The sequence below is a fragment of the Phoenix dactylifera genome, chromosome 4 (assembly GCF_051530095.1).
Source record: "Phoenix dactylifera cultivar Ajwa chromosome 4, Ajwa_hap1_PhDact_Kaust_v1.1, whole genome shotgun sequence".
NCBI lineage: Eukaryota > Viridiplantae > Streptophyta > Magnoliopsida > Arecales > Arecaceae > Phoenix > Phoenix dactylifera.
Genome location: NC_143193.1, coordinates 922,587 through 937,631, shown reverse-complemented (window position 1 = coordinate 937,631; position 15,045 = coordinate 922,587). Strand labels below are relative to the sequence as shown.

The 15,045-nt window shown below is 37.5% G+C and overlaps 3 protein-coding genes across 25 annotated transcripts in view; 1 reads left to right on the top strand and 2 right to left on the bottom strand.

The window, feature by feature from the left end:
- Positions 1-18: 18 nt before the first annotated feature.
- On the bottom strand, positions 19-2,202 carry CCB1 (cofactor assembly of complex C). The gene is made up of 4 exons (XM_008798914.5): positions 1,698-2,202; positions 1,264-1,382; positions 452-604; positions 19-360 (listed from the first exon to the last, which is right to left on the bottom strand). Exons 1-4 carry the CDS (start codon positions 2,058-2,060, stop codon positions 174-176), a joined length of 822 nt encoding a protein of 273 aa, XP_008797136.3. The 5' UTR covers positions 2,061-2,202; the 3' UTR covers positions 19-173.
- An 897-nt stretch (positions 2,203-3,099) lies between these two features.
- LOC103712398 (uncharacterized) lies at positions 3,100-4,652 on the top strand. The gene is made up of 4 exons (XM_039133444.3): positions 3,100-3,458; positions 3,585-3,643; positions 4,230-4,347; positions 4,444-4,652. Exons 1-4 carry the CDS (start codon positions 3,217-3,219, stop codon positions 4,520-4,522), a joined length of 498 nt encoding a protein of 165 aa, XP_038989372.3. The 5' UTR covers positions 3,100-3,216; the 3' UTR covers positions 4,523-4,652.
- Positions 4,653-8,773: 4,121 nt separating this feature from the next.
- Positions 8,774-15,045, bottom strand: part of LOC103712390 (uncharacterized) — a 54,192-nt gene continuing 47,920 nt past the window's right edge. For 10 of the 23 annotated variants that reach the window (XM_008798903.6, XM_088719451.2, XM_088719447.2 and 7 more), the window contains 7 exons: positions 13,721-13,831; positions 12,067-12,144; positions 11,809-11,982; positions 10,386-10,466; positions 9,949-10,011; positions 9,778-9,864; positions 8,774-9,359 (listed from right to left, as the gene is read on the bottom strand). In XM_008798903.6, the coding sequence (XP_008797125.5) occupies positions 9,249-9,359; positions 9,778-9,864; positions 9,949-10,011; positions 10,386-10,466; positions 11,809-11,982; positions 12,067-12,144; positions 13,721-13,831 (705 nt within the window). In that variant the 3' untranslated portion in view covers positions 8,774-9,248. The other 13 variants (XR_015976942.2, XR_015976941.2, XR_005514761.3 and 10 more) reach the window with 8 other exon arrangements.

The following is a 15,045-nucleotide window of genomic DNA, read 5'->3' as shown; positions in this document are numbered from 1 at the left end:
AAATGAAAAAAGCATGTGTTTTAAGATGATGTAAAAAGATTTTATTGATGATTGCCACCAAAATTCACATCTGAATATCATAAAACTCCAGTTCTTCACTTAAATAGTCATGCTACAAAATTGGTATGGTAGTGTGATCTCTAATTGCCTTTCATTTCATGCAAGTCTCCATATTATCTTTCAAAAATTCCCTTTACATATATCATTCCTTTCTCACTTAGCTGAAGCTCCTTCCTCATTTGCTCTACTTGCTCGTCATCACCACGAACAACGATCTCCGAGATGTTTCCATCATCATCTACCATCATCTTGACCTTAATCTCTTCCTTCCTCGACGCCCGTTTCCAGTAATATGCTCCCCTAATCCATCACAAACAAAACAGCATTACTCCCATTTTCATTTCTGAAGTTCGAATTATTATCTTTATGATCAATTTCTCGGTAAACTTACGCTAATGGGCTTAAAACCATCAGCCAAAACCAGTTGTTGCCTCCTTCAGGGACAGAAATGGAGAGGACGAGGGCGACGCTGGCAAGGCTTATGCATGTGCAGAAGGTGAGCAACGCTGCTTGGCCTCTGCTAGGGACCATCATTCCTTCAAACCTATTTAGAACACAAGCAAACATTCCCTCAATCAAGATACTGCTTCATCTGACAGCTGAATCTCAAACTGTTAATGCCTCAAACGATTTTTTTTTCTTAAAAAAAAGTATTCAACACCTGAATTTGGGCAGATGCAGCTATCATGCATGATTCAGTCACATATAAGCAGCCATTGACAATCCCTTGAGTTCAAGATTTACTTTAATTTTTAAATTTTTTTGAGCTCAAATTGTGGGAGATTCAGGACAACTGCAAGGTTGACAAAAACTCAGGGTAAGGGTAGGATTAAACCTAACCAACTCTTTTTAACTTGATGTTTTTTCCATATCAATTAAATAAATAAAAATTGTTTCTTCACCAAACTTATCTCCAACTGTTAATTAATCCCGTTCTTCTTCTTCACTATCGATAGCAAAAGAAATACAAAAAAAAAAAAAACACAAATAATGTTAACCAGAGTCTCTGCCAAGGAATGAGTTTTGATCCGAGAAACCACATTAAAGAATAAGAAGAGCTACAAAATAAAGATGAGACCGATACTTTAGGCCACTATTTTTGCTGCTTTGGGTGATCTCATTAATTTTGAGCTTTTGGTTATAATTCTTTATGAGTACTGAATGGCTCAAAATTTTATACACAGAGAGATATAGAGTTCTTACGTGATGGTCTCCCCACGGTCGGAGACGGAGAAGTTGTTGCGGGTGAAGAAGGAGAGAATCTCTCCCGCCACCTGACTTGGCGGCGCCGCCGCCGCCTTCACAAACGTCTTCTGTACTATCTGCCATCAATTCCAGCCGACCAAAATGGCAACTTTTGATCAGAAATCAAACAATTACCAAAGAAAAAGAAATAAAAACATCAACTTTAAATCCAAAACCGAACAATGAGAAAAGGATAGAAATCCCGACTTTAGATGAAAAAGAAAGAAAGAAAGAAGAATTCCAAAAGAAAAATAATGATCACTAACTCTACAATTATCAAAGAAAAAGGAATTAAAAATCTCAACTTTAGATTGAAAAGCCATCAATTCAGAGAAAAAGGAAGAATTTTTCAGTATATATAGAAGAGTAAGGGGACAGAGGAGAATGGGGACCTTGGACTTGACGGAGCGCTTGATGAGGGACCAGAGACCGGGAACCGAGATCACGAACAGCCCCAGCGAGGTATAGTAGCTCGCCGGCGAGTACCCCACCTCCGCCGCCGCCGTCGTCGCGGTCGGCGCCACCTCGAGCAGGAACAGGGGGTCGTGGAGGAGAGAGAGGCGAACCGCCGGCGAGACCCTGGGTCTCCCCGTCGGCCGGAGCCGTGGACCGGCTCGACCCGGTTCGGGCCGGGAGGAGAAGGCGGTGAGAGGTGGCGAAGGGAGGAGAGGCTTTGCCGCTGCCATTACTAACTGGAACGTAGAAGATAAGAGAAGAAGATTTCTTTCCCCGGGTTTTTTTGGAGAAGTTATCATAAGGCCCTCGGATAAAATGTTTATTTCGGAAAAGCCCTTGTTCTTGCCAAGATGAGGATGATAGAGCGACACGTGGAAGTAGTTTTGTCCTTGAAGTGGGGTGGTATTAATTCGGTATCCATAAAGTTTAGGAGGTAGGGGTAATAAGTCTCTAAAACAAGAACTTTGCACCTTAATTATGATATTGGCTTGAGGGTCTAAGGTATAAAAACAATTGTTCCTTTGACAAAAATAATGATCTTGCTCCAGCCCTTTTAGACTTTAAATTAACGAATTTTAAATTTATAAGCCTTAGAAAAGCTAAGTTTTTGCTTAAAGAAAACAAACAAAAAAAACTTCAATGATTTCTGGATTCACAATTTGATCCCCAAAGTTACAATGGAGAATAAAAATAGTAGGAAGACATTAATAAAGCATGACAAAAGTTCAAATTTTGAACTGCATACAAAAAGGAAAAATCTTTGGAAGCGATGATACGATTTTGTAGTATCTTTGAAATAGAATAATATTATGCTAGGATTATCTTCCTTCTTTTCTTCTTATTTGCTAATTCATATGGAATGGATGCTTGTACGACAAACTAAGGTTTTCCTCCTAGTCATCAAGAAATTTTTTTTATCTAGATTGCTTATTATATTCTTAAACAAATTCAAATGGAGTCGTAATATATTATATAATTTTATTTAGTAGCAAAATTATTGAAAGCTAAGAAACATCTAAAAATGATATCAAATTCAAAAATATAGCCCTCAATTTCTTTTAGTTTCATTTTTCCAAAAGGTTCTATCTGATACTATAATATTTGCTTATATTCCCAACTCCCCCCAATCATAGCCCTTAGACAAAAGGCCTTATAAGTAAGGATTATGTTCAAACCTTAATGGCCTCAAGTTTGCCGTTTCTGAGAATGTAATGATATTGAAGAGGGGCTAGACATAAACGTAAAGATATTTAAGGGCCTAAGTGCAAAAAAATAAACAAAGATAAAGAGTGAAAGGGAGCATGGAAGCCACGCTTCCACATCTCTCTCCTACTTATATGCACTTCATACAAACAAAAAGTTCATTGGCAAATGACAACTATCCCCACTTCTTCTACTCTCATCTCTTATCCCTTCATGAGAGCCTGAGAGGGAGGAGGAAAACAGAAGAGAGCAATGGCCCTTCAAGCACCAGCAGGGCTCAGGTGCACCACCACAAGGATCATTCCATCCCTACTATCTCCACCACCAAGCCAAACTGGCCTGCGAGGACCCTCCGATCGATGCGCCCTTCGATCAGCCTTCTTCTCTCCCTCAGTCCAGCTCCTGCTGTCACCCCTGCAACAAGCTCCTGCCGCCGCCCCGAGGTTCTCCATGCGCGTCGCCTCGAAGCAGGCCTATATCTGCCGCGACTGCGGGTCATAATCCCTTCTCCCCACCAACCTAATTCTCCATTCTCCTCAGCTTTCTTTTACTGATACTGCATTGAGTACTAATGCATTCAGATGTCTTTTAACTGTGATTTGTTTCTAAATTATGTGCAGTTACATATACAATGATAGAACACCCTTTGAGAAGCTTCCAGATAAGTATTTCTGCCCTGGTGAGTTGTATCCTTTTCTTCTCCATGTCCAGTTTCCTTCTTTTTTCTTTTTTTTCTTTTTTGTTGTCTTGTATGTGATTAAATCATTAAACTCTGACTGTCCTCAATCATTTTATCTAGTCAAGCTAAGGATGCTAGTATCTCCTAAAATAATACAATCTTTAATACATAATTACTTCATGCATTGTCCCTGATATATTTGGCTTCACCTTGATTGATCTTAACACTCCATTCCTTTCCCATGTAATCAGTCTTGTTGCATGGTTTCAGATCTCTTCTCTAAGCATCCTGCTGTCTTCTTCTTTTCAACCCATGGCATTTTAAAGTACCATCTCATTGCTTCATAAGGTGTTCTATACATCCAGCAAAGTAAACTGCAAGCAACATGATCTTTATACATTTCTACATAGTTTGACCAAACTTTTCCTCGAACACCAGTTTAAGATAAAAAAATCAGCACTAATCCACCAAAAGAAACTGATCTTTTATCCACAGCGGTTGAAATCTTACATATTTCTTTCCATGATTGAATTGGCTAGAATTGGAGAGAGAATGCATTTCCTGACTTCTAATTAATTTCTTATAGTCTGCGGGGCTCCCAAACGGAGATTCAGGCCATATGAACCTTCAGTTGCCAAGGATGCAAATGACACAGATGCCCGTAAAGCCAGGAAGGCTCAGATGAAGAGAGATGAAGCCATTGGGTAATTGCCTAACTATAAGAAATTTTGGGTGGATCCTGAGTGTTTGAAAGCATATCTCGCTTATATATATCATTCTTGATACTCTTGTGCTTTCAGGAAAGCGTTACCTGTTGCCATAGTGCTTGGAGTTGCAGGGCTAGCTGGCTTGTATTTCTACCTCAACAATGCCTACTAGTGTGAGCAAGGAGCATCATGAGGCTCCTCTTTTCTTCATTCTGAAAGTGGTCGAGTCAATATTAGTATTCATAATGTACTGTCATCTGTAACAACAGAATAAGTTAATGTACTTATGTTTCCAATTTCAAGTTGTGAGGTTTCTGTTAAACAAGCAACAAATGCAAATTTCAGTGATCAAGAAGATAAAACCAAGAAATAAAATTCAACTATCATATGATCTGAATGACAAAATATATGCCTGTCAGCTGAGAACTATGAGAGGTTAATGAGTTCATTTGCAAATATTTGCACATCAAATATTCCGAATCAATGCCATATGAGGCAAGTAAAGCTGTATAATGAACTTGAATGAAATAGAAATGCACATATAGCGATCTAATAGTTCTATGCAACTCTTCTCAGGTTCTCAGGATGGAAATCACCTACTTCCCTCAAAAACCTTCTGAAGGTCATTCAATTTTCTGTGACAGATGGTGAATTCATCGTTCCTAGAACAAGAAATAGATCGAGGATTGGGGAATAATAATTCTCGAGTACCTGAAGGAAGCATATACTGCCAGTTTTGCATCTCAGGTTCGATCCAGTATCTGCAGTCTTAGGGATGCAATGTTAAAGGAAAGGGACTGCATTGTGCACATATATAATGATTTTTCATTCATGAAACTACATATTATAGAATAATTACAGAGGGCATGCATATTCACCCACTACAAGTGAAACTTCTTTCCTCATTGGCATTGAAGAGCTTGTCATTAAAACTTGTGCAGATCAAGGTTACTGATATGAACTTCACTCCAAAAGCAACTAACCATAAGAAAAAACAGTCAATGCCGCTGATATTTGTCATCTTAAGCAATATCATGAACATTTGATAAACATTATTAATGCTCTTGAGAGCTCCAAATTCCTGTTCTAGCTTTGATAAAAGAAATCAACTGGCATTTGATCATTCCAGGTGTGCTTTAGTAGTGAATTATCTCACTAATGACAAAAATAAAACAAAACCTGTACGCAACAAAAGGCCAGGTACAATATCTGAATGGCTGAGAAATTCTGGCTTGTAAGCTCTTAAGAGTCGCGCTTGAAACATCTCCAAACTTTCCTAGACTTAGTGTGCAACAAGTATCTACTCCTGACTATGATCTTCTTCTCCTTCTTTTTCTTCTTTGATTGCTTGGATCCTAATGAAGTACTGGTGATCTGGCTTTCTGGACCAGAAGCATGAGAAGATCATTCTATGGACCTCATAGATGTATCAGAGTTCAGTGCACTGTCCTCACATCTCTTCTTCTTGGAATGCTGTGAGAATTCCACACTTCCTTCTCCAAGGCTACGTGCTGAAGTTAAAGGTATCATGAGACATGCTTCCAAACTCCCTGGAACAGGACCTACTCTTTCGCATGGAACCCGAGACATAATAATAACAACTATATTACAAAAATGTTGTGGCATGAACTTTTCGACCACAGACACCTTGAAACAAGAGTCAATCATGTTCAGCCAACTGAAGGCTGTATGATGCTAAGAAGTTGTGCACACACTGTAACAGAGGTTCCTTTTCCAACAACCATGTGCCATCATGCACGAGGAAAGGTGGTGTCTGAATGACTAGCAGTTTAGGACATTCAACAATATAAGTTTATCGGAGTTAAAATACGCAACAAAGAAAGAAACTAGCATGGAAGGCATTACCCTCAGATCTTCGACTGCTCAAGTTGAGATGACTGAAAACATGTTTCTCAAATTCACTGGGCTCTGGATATCGAACTAAACAAACTCTGCGTGAAATATTCCCCACTGAAGCACATTTAAAAGATTAAGGAATATGTTAATTTGATGACACTTGATTATATGCAATTAGCACACTGAAGCACATAATGCTCTTGAACATCAAAGCCAACGACATCATACGACTTCCCTGCCATGGTAAACAGAATCATCAACACAAGACCAGTTTCTTAGTGCACTTAATGCATGCATCATATGTTGGTGATCCTGCATCTAAGCCACAAACACTAGCAAACAGAGTACACAAATTCCAAAATGTTAGAACTTGTAGAACCTGCAGATAAGTCCACACAGAAAATATACAAGATACTAAGAGCCAGAGCTCTCCGTTGAGTCTGTCAAAGAGATATTAATTGGTTCATGGGACACTGGATGAACAAGAGCTCTCCGTCGAGTCCGTCAAAGAGATATCATGAAATGGGTCCTTGGCATCCTCTTCAAAATCCGGTCCAGGCCAGTACCTGCCAATTCAGAAGTAAATACCACATAGTCACAACGCATCCAATAGTAAAAATTCAAACTTTAATGATACTTCCCTCTAATTCGAAACAAAATTAAACAACAGGACCTTGAAACAGAAGATTGCTAAGAAACATTCTAAATAAGATTGCCAGGGTTCACAAAGCATCAAAAAGTAAGCTTTTTTCAATAAAAGACATTAGAAAGAACAATGAAATCCGTAACCGTCTTCAGTACCATCCATGGTAGAAGATTTGTATCAGTGGCGCAACTTTCTGCAAGAAATTGGAACCAAACAGCTTGTCTAACATAAAAAATTCGCGAAGAAAGAGGAAAAATTCCTCAACACGGTAGATTTTATAATACAGAGAAATTAAGAAGAAGAGGGAGGGAGGGAGAGGGGGGGAGAGATAGAGAGAGACCGCATTAAAGATACTATTATATCTCCGGTGGCCTTCGCCAACGCCGCCTCTCCGCGGCTGCCTCTTCCGGTCTGTTTTCAGTCGGTCAGGCTGCGAGAGGGGGGATGGTAGCCTTCTACAGATATCTGTAACCATCCAAAAATCTGACGAGATTCGATGTCAGATCATTTTTAGAACTACAAAAAGTTCTACTAGCTTAGAAAGCTGGTACTTTCGAGATGACATAAACAAAGATCAACGCCATCTAATTCATTGTTTGCCCTTGCTGAGACAGCATTTATTCATCAAAATAAATTTTAGAATTTTTTTTTTTTGAAAGACAAGTGTTTCACGCCATTTTGATGTGAATATATTTCTAAATTTTTTTTTGGCTTTTACTCTCAATAGTGATTAGCTATAAAGAAAGGCCATCAAATCTGCGGACTATTTGCCTTCCGGAACACTCACCTCATCTCAAAGAAAATGCATCATCTTACCAAACTCGAAAGTGCAAGCCCACCTCCATTTTTAAAATTTTTCTATGATAAATATGTTGGAAGCCCCAGAAATATATTTCAAATCCGGATCTCTTCCAAGTGTACATGAGTGCCATCCATCTGGTCTTTAAAGTCATAATTTTGGTAATTAGTTTTTCACAAGTGCTTTTACACTAGTTCAATTTACCCTTCGGTTGATGCGTCAACCAAAAAATATGGTTAGACATCGTAAGCACCCACCCGATCCAATCACAAACCGCTAGGTGATGCATGAATAATAAGACATTGAACTAGACTCTTAAGTTTTTTCTTTTCAATTTTTAAAATATTGCTACTAATCACCTACTAGATCAGTGTTTAGTTCAGTAAGCTAACATAGCAATCAAGACTTTTATTATCTCTAAAAAATAAAAATATTTTTTTTTTACTTTTTGCTATTTTAAAAAATAAAAAACTCATCTTTTACCGCTATGGACACTATTGCTACCATCCTCACTATTGTTACCACCACTGTCACCGTCTCGATTATCATTATGATATTAATATTTAAATATAATCAACTATAGCATTTATATTTTTAAAATTTAAAAATAAAATGAAAACAAAATTTCTATTTTGTTTTGTAAAAAAATAAAAATGATACCAAAAGAGCAAAAGAGTCATTTCCATAATATATAAATATATATTCAATTATATCTTAACTTATAAAAACTAGATGTAAAAATAATATTTGTCTCGTTAGCGATCGGGAGCTACATGATGAAACCAACTGCATCTAAAAGTTGGATTTGAATGAACCTTTATTTTAAATTCCTAATACACCCCCTTTTTCATATTATTATACCAATTTATATTTGAATAGAATCAGTCTGAAACAACTGCAAATCCCGTTCTGATTTAGCAAATCAGGTTACAGGCAAATTCCAGGTTCCAATAGGTGGTCCAAAGCAGTACTGATACAGAAAAATTACAGGCATACCAGAGAAGCTTTTTTTTTTTTTTTGCTCGGACAGAGAAGATTAAAGCAAGTCAATTCACGAACAGTGCATACCACTATACACGTTTTTTTTTTTGTCACAAGCAAACCAGTATCCACAAGATATATGCAGCAAATAGCATGGAAATTACCAGATTAATTTTAATATCAGCAAAATTTTTGGCAGATCCGCTCCATATGAGGTTGTTTATACAAATATAGATCCAACCATTCATTTCCAAACCAAATTATAAGACATAAGGACTCAGATGAAGAGTGAAATAACATACAGCTTATATTCACAGATCTGCCTTAAATCTTAAAACAAAAGGCCCTATTTGGCAGGATGGATCATTCAGGCAGCATGAGGTAGACCAGGATCTGTTGTACCTCGAATCTACTCAGGAGAACTGCTGCAACTTTGACTTGGTCAAAAGACCATTGTCGGAAAAATCACATCATAATTTACAATGCAAATGAAAGTGCTGTTGAATTTTTGCATGATACAGCTTTTCCGGTTCAACCCTTAAGACACTTGTAGATTGATCAAGCAGAGACCTGTCATGCTTTTGAAGTTCAAATTAATAACAACCTTGGGGCTTTTCAAGTTTGGAGAATAGCGATAAGAGAAGGTGGTAGGCACGAGTTGGCTAAATCCTCTGAAACATCCATATATTTGCAGAAACACATTAGCCAGAACGCTGACTTCAGCACCTGCAAACATACAGTCAACAGCAAATTAGTGAAACCATATGTACATCTGTGGGCATGAAATCGATGGGATAACAAAATGGCAAAAATCGCAATTCAACAGGAACATCACAGTTTTCTCAAGGTTGAGAAATGAGAATGTAACTAATGACCAAATTCTTAAAAATAAAGCAAAAGGAACATATACAGAAATTCACACCGTAAATACAATTTAAAAGTAAACTTTTTCAAGTCTTAACATAAAATTTATATCACACAGAACAAAGTTGCATGAAAGAGGCCGTTATCATCAAATACCAGCATCAAGGGAACCCCAGGGAATGTAGCAAGCTTATCACGAGCATGGACAGATTCTGGTAGGCATGCCATGAATAAAACTCACATGGTAACTGAAAAAACTATCAGGTGCGAAGGTTATAACCTCTGCTGGATCAGGGGATCCTTTGTGAGGTCCAGAGACTGTCCCAAATGCTGTTTCTGCTATTGTGCGTATATACTGACCCATGTACTGCATGTGATAGATCAATATATAAACTTTTTGTTCCATAAGATTTATAGGGATAGCAGAACAACTTGGCAGTTTGATTACTACCTGAACATACTGGTTCATATGAGAAGGATGAAATTGCCTGAGGAAGGTTCCGATCCCAATGACCTAAAAAAACAGCATTAACTTCTACATGCCATGATAACTAGCAAAAATAATGATATTAGAATGCCAGATAACCTGCATAAAAAAAATTGGATGATAATTATTTCTAAGCTTGAGAGTGATGTTTTAGAAATAATGTGCAACTAAGTCAGTATTTCATGCTAGACCTGTATATGATGGATTTGTGAGAAATCTGGTGTAATTTACACATGCATTGTGATCAATTTTTGATGAGTAGAATAGAATTTAGCCATAGATTTCAAGATGATGTGCATGGATATTTGGAAGATGCTTTCCATCAATATCAGGGAGAAAGCAATGTAGATTGTCAGTAGAAACGAAAGAATTATATCTATTCCACGAAACGAACAACTTACCACAGGAGAAAAATCAATTATGGACTTCTTTAATCGACTGGTCAAAGTGCCCAAATGAGAATCAAGCACATAGCGTGACAACTGCACGTTAAAAACACTGAAATTAATCAATTGGGAGCACTGGTGTGTACTCCTACAGAAAGTGGAAGGGTTCTGTCATGCTAATGGTGTAACTTTAAAAATAAAGTTTGGTCAGTCTACTGAACAAGTACATCAAACAAAAGTTTGAACAACAACCAGAGCACACAAATCCATAGTGATTGGCTTGCTAGGCATGCGACAATGCGAATTGTTTCAGATTCACCTCAAAAGTCAGGATGAGACAGATATGCTTCATGTTACAAAACCATATTGATAAAATAAACTCAAATCTTAGTCCCAGAGAAACTGCCACAAAAACTTCCAAGCGGAATAAGGCCCATCAAATATAACTCATTTGGATACTATAACTCTGCAATTTACCATGATTAGGAACACATCAACTTGAGTGATAGGTCATCACCATGATTACAGTAAAATTTTCTTATGAGCATGAACCATCTTACGTGACAAGATCAGAGTGATCAATAATAGTAATAGTACAAGTAATCTTCTGTAGATGCAGCATGCATTAACACAAAACAATTTGGTGAATAAAAGCCTAATCACCATACATGTAATAAAAATTTAGATAAGTTTCTTATGCACATCAAAAGTGGTGATATGCATAATCATCTGAACAATTTTAGATGACCTTATATTTAAGTAGATTTTATGATCACCCTATTTTGTGATTGTAAATATAAGTTGTTTGGCATAGCAAGTTTTCATGGTTTTGTTACGTTACCAGCTCCTTGCACAGAACTGGAAGTTCTTGTCTTTGAAGTTTACATGGGAGGTGCCCACTCATGAATACTGGTTAAACAAGTAACTCATAAATAATAAATATTTTTAAAGAGAGGTGGGATGGTAGAGCCATCAATTCAAATAAGGTACAGGAGGTCCAACAAACCTTTACCACTTCTTATGATGGCAGGGGGTGAGAAAAGAAAATAAAAAATTAAAGATCAGGAGCTGAGTTGGGTATTGAGAATTCTAGGGATCACAAATTGGGTTATAGAAGTAACAAGGTCCTTACGACATACAAGCATGCATGCACATTGTATGTATGTATGAATGTATGTATGTATGTATGTATGCTTGCATGTACCCGACAAGATTAACTATCTACACATTTTTATATTTCATCCAAATAAATGTTCAAATAAAAAGACTTGCCTACCTAATAATAAGGGTACTAACTTCTCACATTCCCACTTGAACAAAAAGAGACTCGGTTCAAGAAAATAAGATTCAATTTAGGAAAAAGGCTATTGCCATTTTTCCCATAAAAAAATCAAGATCAACAAATGATAACTTCGATAGAATATAAAGGGGAAAGAACCTGTGATATTGAAAAAATGAATGCACATCTGCCCAAAAATATAGGAGGATCGCTTGAGATGTGGACAGCTTGAAGAGGAGACAATAAACCAACTATTTTTCGTTGCTCATCCAATGCTTGGAGAAAGAGTCCTAAATTTGCACCATCTTTATCTTTATCTTTCTCTTCCATGCACTGATTTCCCAGAAACCCATTTCATAACTTGTCATTATTCTTATATCTATAACTAATAATCAATAAAAATTATCATCTACTGACCTCAAGTATTCTTCGTCTCTGGCAATATATTGAGGAAAGCATACCTTCAGCAGCAGAAGTTATCAAAGCAGCTTTAACCTGCCACATATACCATGCCTTCAGTACAGCTCTGTCGAATATGATCTTATGTAATGATTTGTGAAGTAGTTCGATGTTGTTACAAGTTCAAGACAGAATAATAAGTGAGAAAGATTTTGTTTTATTTTATTTTGGGTCCTCGAAAGGTTCAAACAACAAAACTGAACAGACAGCCTAGAACGGACAAAACAAGCTACAGTTAGCACTGATCTTTCAACCACCATTCTTGGCCAAGCAGCTCGCCAGGTTATCAGCTTCCAAGTGAATACAACAAAAGTGAAGACTGACAGACATAAAAGACTGCAATAGATTTATTAATAGACAACAATGGGGATCGATTGACACTCTAAACTTATCAATCGACATGTAAAATACCTGCATATATTTCGGCAAAATTTCTTTGTTTATACATGTATTCACATGTTTTGATTAAAATATTTATTGAAGAATTTATAAAGTTCTGGTTGCACGTATGGTAGGAATACTGGTGCTTTTGCATGCCAAATTTGTATAGCAAGTACAAATATCCAAGAACACTAAATTGAGATCACATCCCTACCACTCGGAGCTCCATAAAAGCCTTGTCCTACCCATGGTAAGCCTTAATAGGATACAATTATTATTGTAAGCTACTATATAGTCTCACGCTCTTGCCTACAGGACCACCAGTCATGCACCCATGATGCATAATATTGACAATATGCAACAGTATGCTAGTGCTTCTCACTTCATCCATTATGTTGCCCTTCTTTGCATCACCTGATAACTTTGAGACTAAACTCTTTTGACCACTTTCTTTATTACTTTGATGAGCCTTTCCTGCTGTTTCATCAAGCTGGTGATCTTATCGACCAATATCCCACCAATAGATTCTCATCCACTTTGAAGACTCTAATCTCCTAAAGGAATAAAGAGGGGGGGTTGGCACCATGGCCAAGTATATTCTATGACTCATAACAGCTAGGCTCATAAAGCTCTATAAAATTCTTTCATAATTGATAAGAACTACTGCTTCCCTATTTCTATTTTAGTAAGGAAAATTCTAGTCAGACTGCAAGCAATATGCCGTTCCAGTTTCCATTAATGGATGGAGCATATTGAGATCGACCATCAGTTTGCCATCATTCCAGTTAATACTCTTGCTTCTTCAGCTCTAGTCTTGTCACCAATTGCAGAGATATTTTCATCTGCCATGGATCCTGGGTTTGCAAAGCAAACTCTTATCCATTATCCAATTGAAATTTCTTCTGAAAGTCTATCTATCACAGTAGAAGGTAGAGATTTTCGTAAGCATCAATATTATATGAATTATGAAAATGTATTTTGCATCGTGATATGCTTCATTGCTTACTCCTGTAACTTTACATAATATTCAGAATGAATATATGGATAGAGCACAGTAGGATCTTTTTTTTCGGGCGATGCCGGTGATGTTGATGCTAAGCTAGGATGAGAAAAGTATTGTGTTGTTTGTTAATTTGAAAACCTGTTGAATAACAAAAACGCCTAAACTAGGATAGACCAATGCAATACTCTATTGTTTCAGATGTCAACACGGACATTCTGACATCATTACCTTACAGGTACACTTCAATTGAAAGGAAATAAGACGGCGTAGTAGTTGAAGTTGTCCAATAGTTGCCAAGCACTCGACCAATGGTTCCCATGATGCGATGAAAACCTTGCCCTGTTGAAGAAATTTTAAATTATATTAGATAATAATAAATAGCGCTTGTATTCCTGATAAATTAAAACAATGAGTTTCACAAGAACAAATAATTAATACCATTAGTACCAAGGTCTACAATCTTGGTACCGGATTCCATATCTGTCACGACCCCCGCCCCGATCCGGCGGGCCGCCGCGACGGTCTTAGGTTGCGGATAGGCATAAGGCCGCTAGCCACCACGTAGAACCCTACTACCTATCAATCATCAATAAATTCTGAAAATTTTGGCATGAGGCATGCACAAAATGATCACCTTTCCTATATTGACCTATCAGGATTATCTCAATACAGACAACACTACCTGTAAGAGCAGCAATCACATAATCTGTCACATAATAAACCTCGATAATATATAGCAATACATTATCACAGGCACAAAACTGATCTGCACACACATATATATATACCTGCTTCCTAATCCATCCATGGTCAACCCATATCCACAACAGGATCTATGACTGTAACTATACACTATATACAACAGAAGATTTATAATACACCAAAAGGTATAAACCTCTATCTACATTATACTATGGAGCGACACAGCTAGCAGGCAATCTCTAACCCTGCTCCTCTATATACAATACCTGTCCTGCAATCAAAAACACCAAACTGGAGAGTGAGTATATGAATACTCAGTGAGTGGAGTAGAGAGTACTATGCACATGAGACCAGATATAATCATGGCTCGAGGTGAAATCTCAAGAGCATATGAGCAGTCATCAATAACAGGGTGCACACAACTCAACATAAGAAATATGGAGTAAATCATCACAGTATCACCACAATCATAATCAACTCATCGGGAGCATATATAGAATAATCAAATACACATCATCATGAATATGCTCAATAAATTATAACACTTAAATGTGTAAATCAGGTGTTAATATGCGAAGTCATCACTAGACAGCCGTCGGGAGGTGGGTCTTACGCCCCAGGCGAACCACAATAACTTTCTACTGTCACATGCATATGCAGGATAAGACACCATACTGATAATGTAAATGCTGGCCAGTATCCAGAACAGAAATTCATAGAAACATCTCATATCTGCATACTAAACGGCACCTCGCGGGGTCTTACTTTGCTCAGCGGCAAGCCATATATAAGTCGCAGGACTGGCCGATCCTACGCTTAGGGCCGTGTCCCTCCTAGGAAGGGACTGGGTT

Coding starts and splice junctions, on each gene's coding strand:
- CCB1 (XM_008798914.5), bottom strand. CDS start 2,060: ATGATAACTTCTCCAAAAAAACCCGGGGAAAGAAATCTTCTTCTCTTA. Junction 1,383..1,697: donor AGCGCTCCGTCAAGTCCAAG/GTCCCCATTCTC, acceptor AATTGATGGCAG/ATAGTACAGAAGACGTTTGT. Junction 605..1,263: donor GACCGTGGGGAGACCATCAC/GTAAGAACTCTA, acceptor TGTTCTAAATAG/GTTTGAAGGAATGATGGTCC.
- LOC103712398 (XM_039133444.3), top strand. CDS start 3,217: ATGGCCCTTCAAGCACCAGCAGGGCTCAGGTGCACCACCACAAGGATC. Junction 3,459..3,584: donor TATATCTGCCGCGACTGCGG/GTCATAATCCCT, acceptor AATTATGTGCAG/TTACATATACAATGATAGAA. Junction 4,348..4,443: donor AAGAGAGATGAAGCCATTGG/GTAATTGCCTAA, acceptor TTGTGCTTTCAG/GAAAGCGTTACCTGTTGCCA.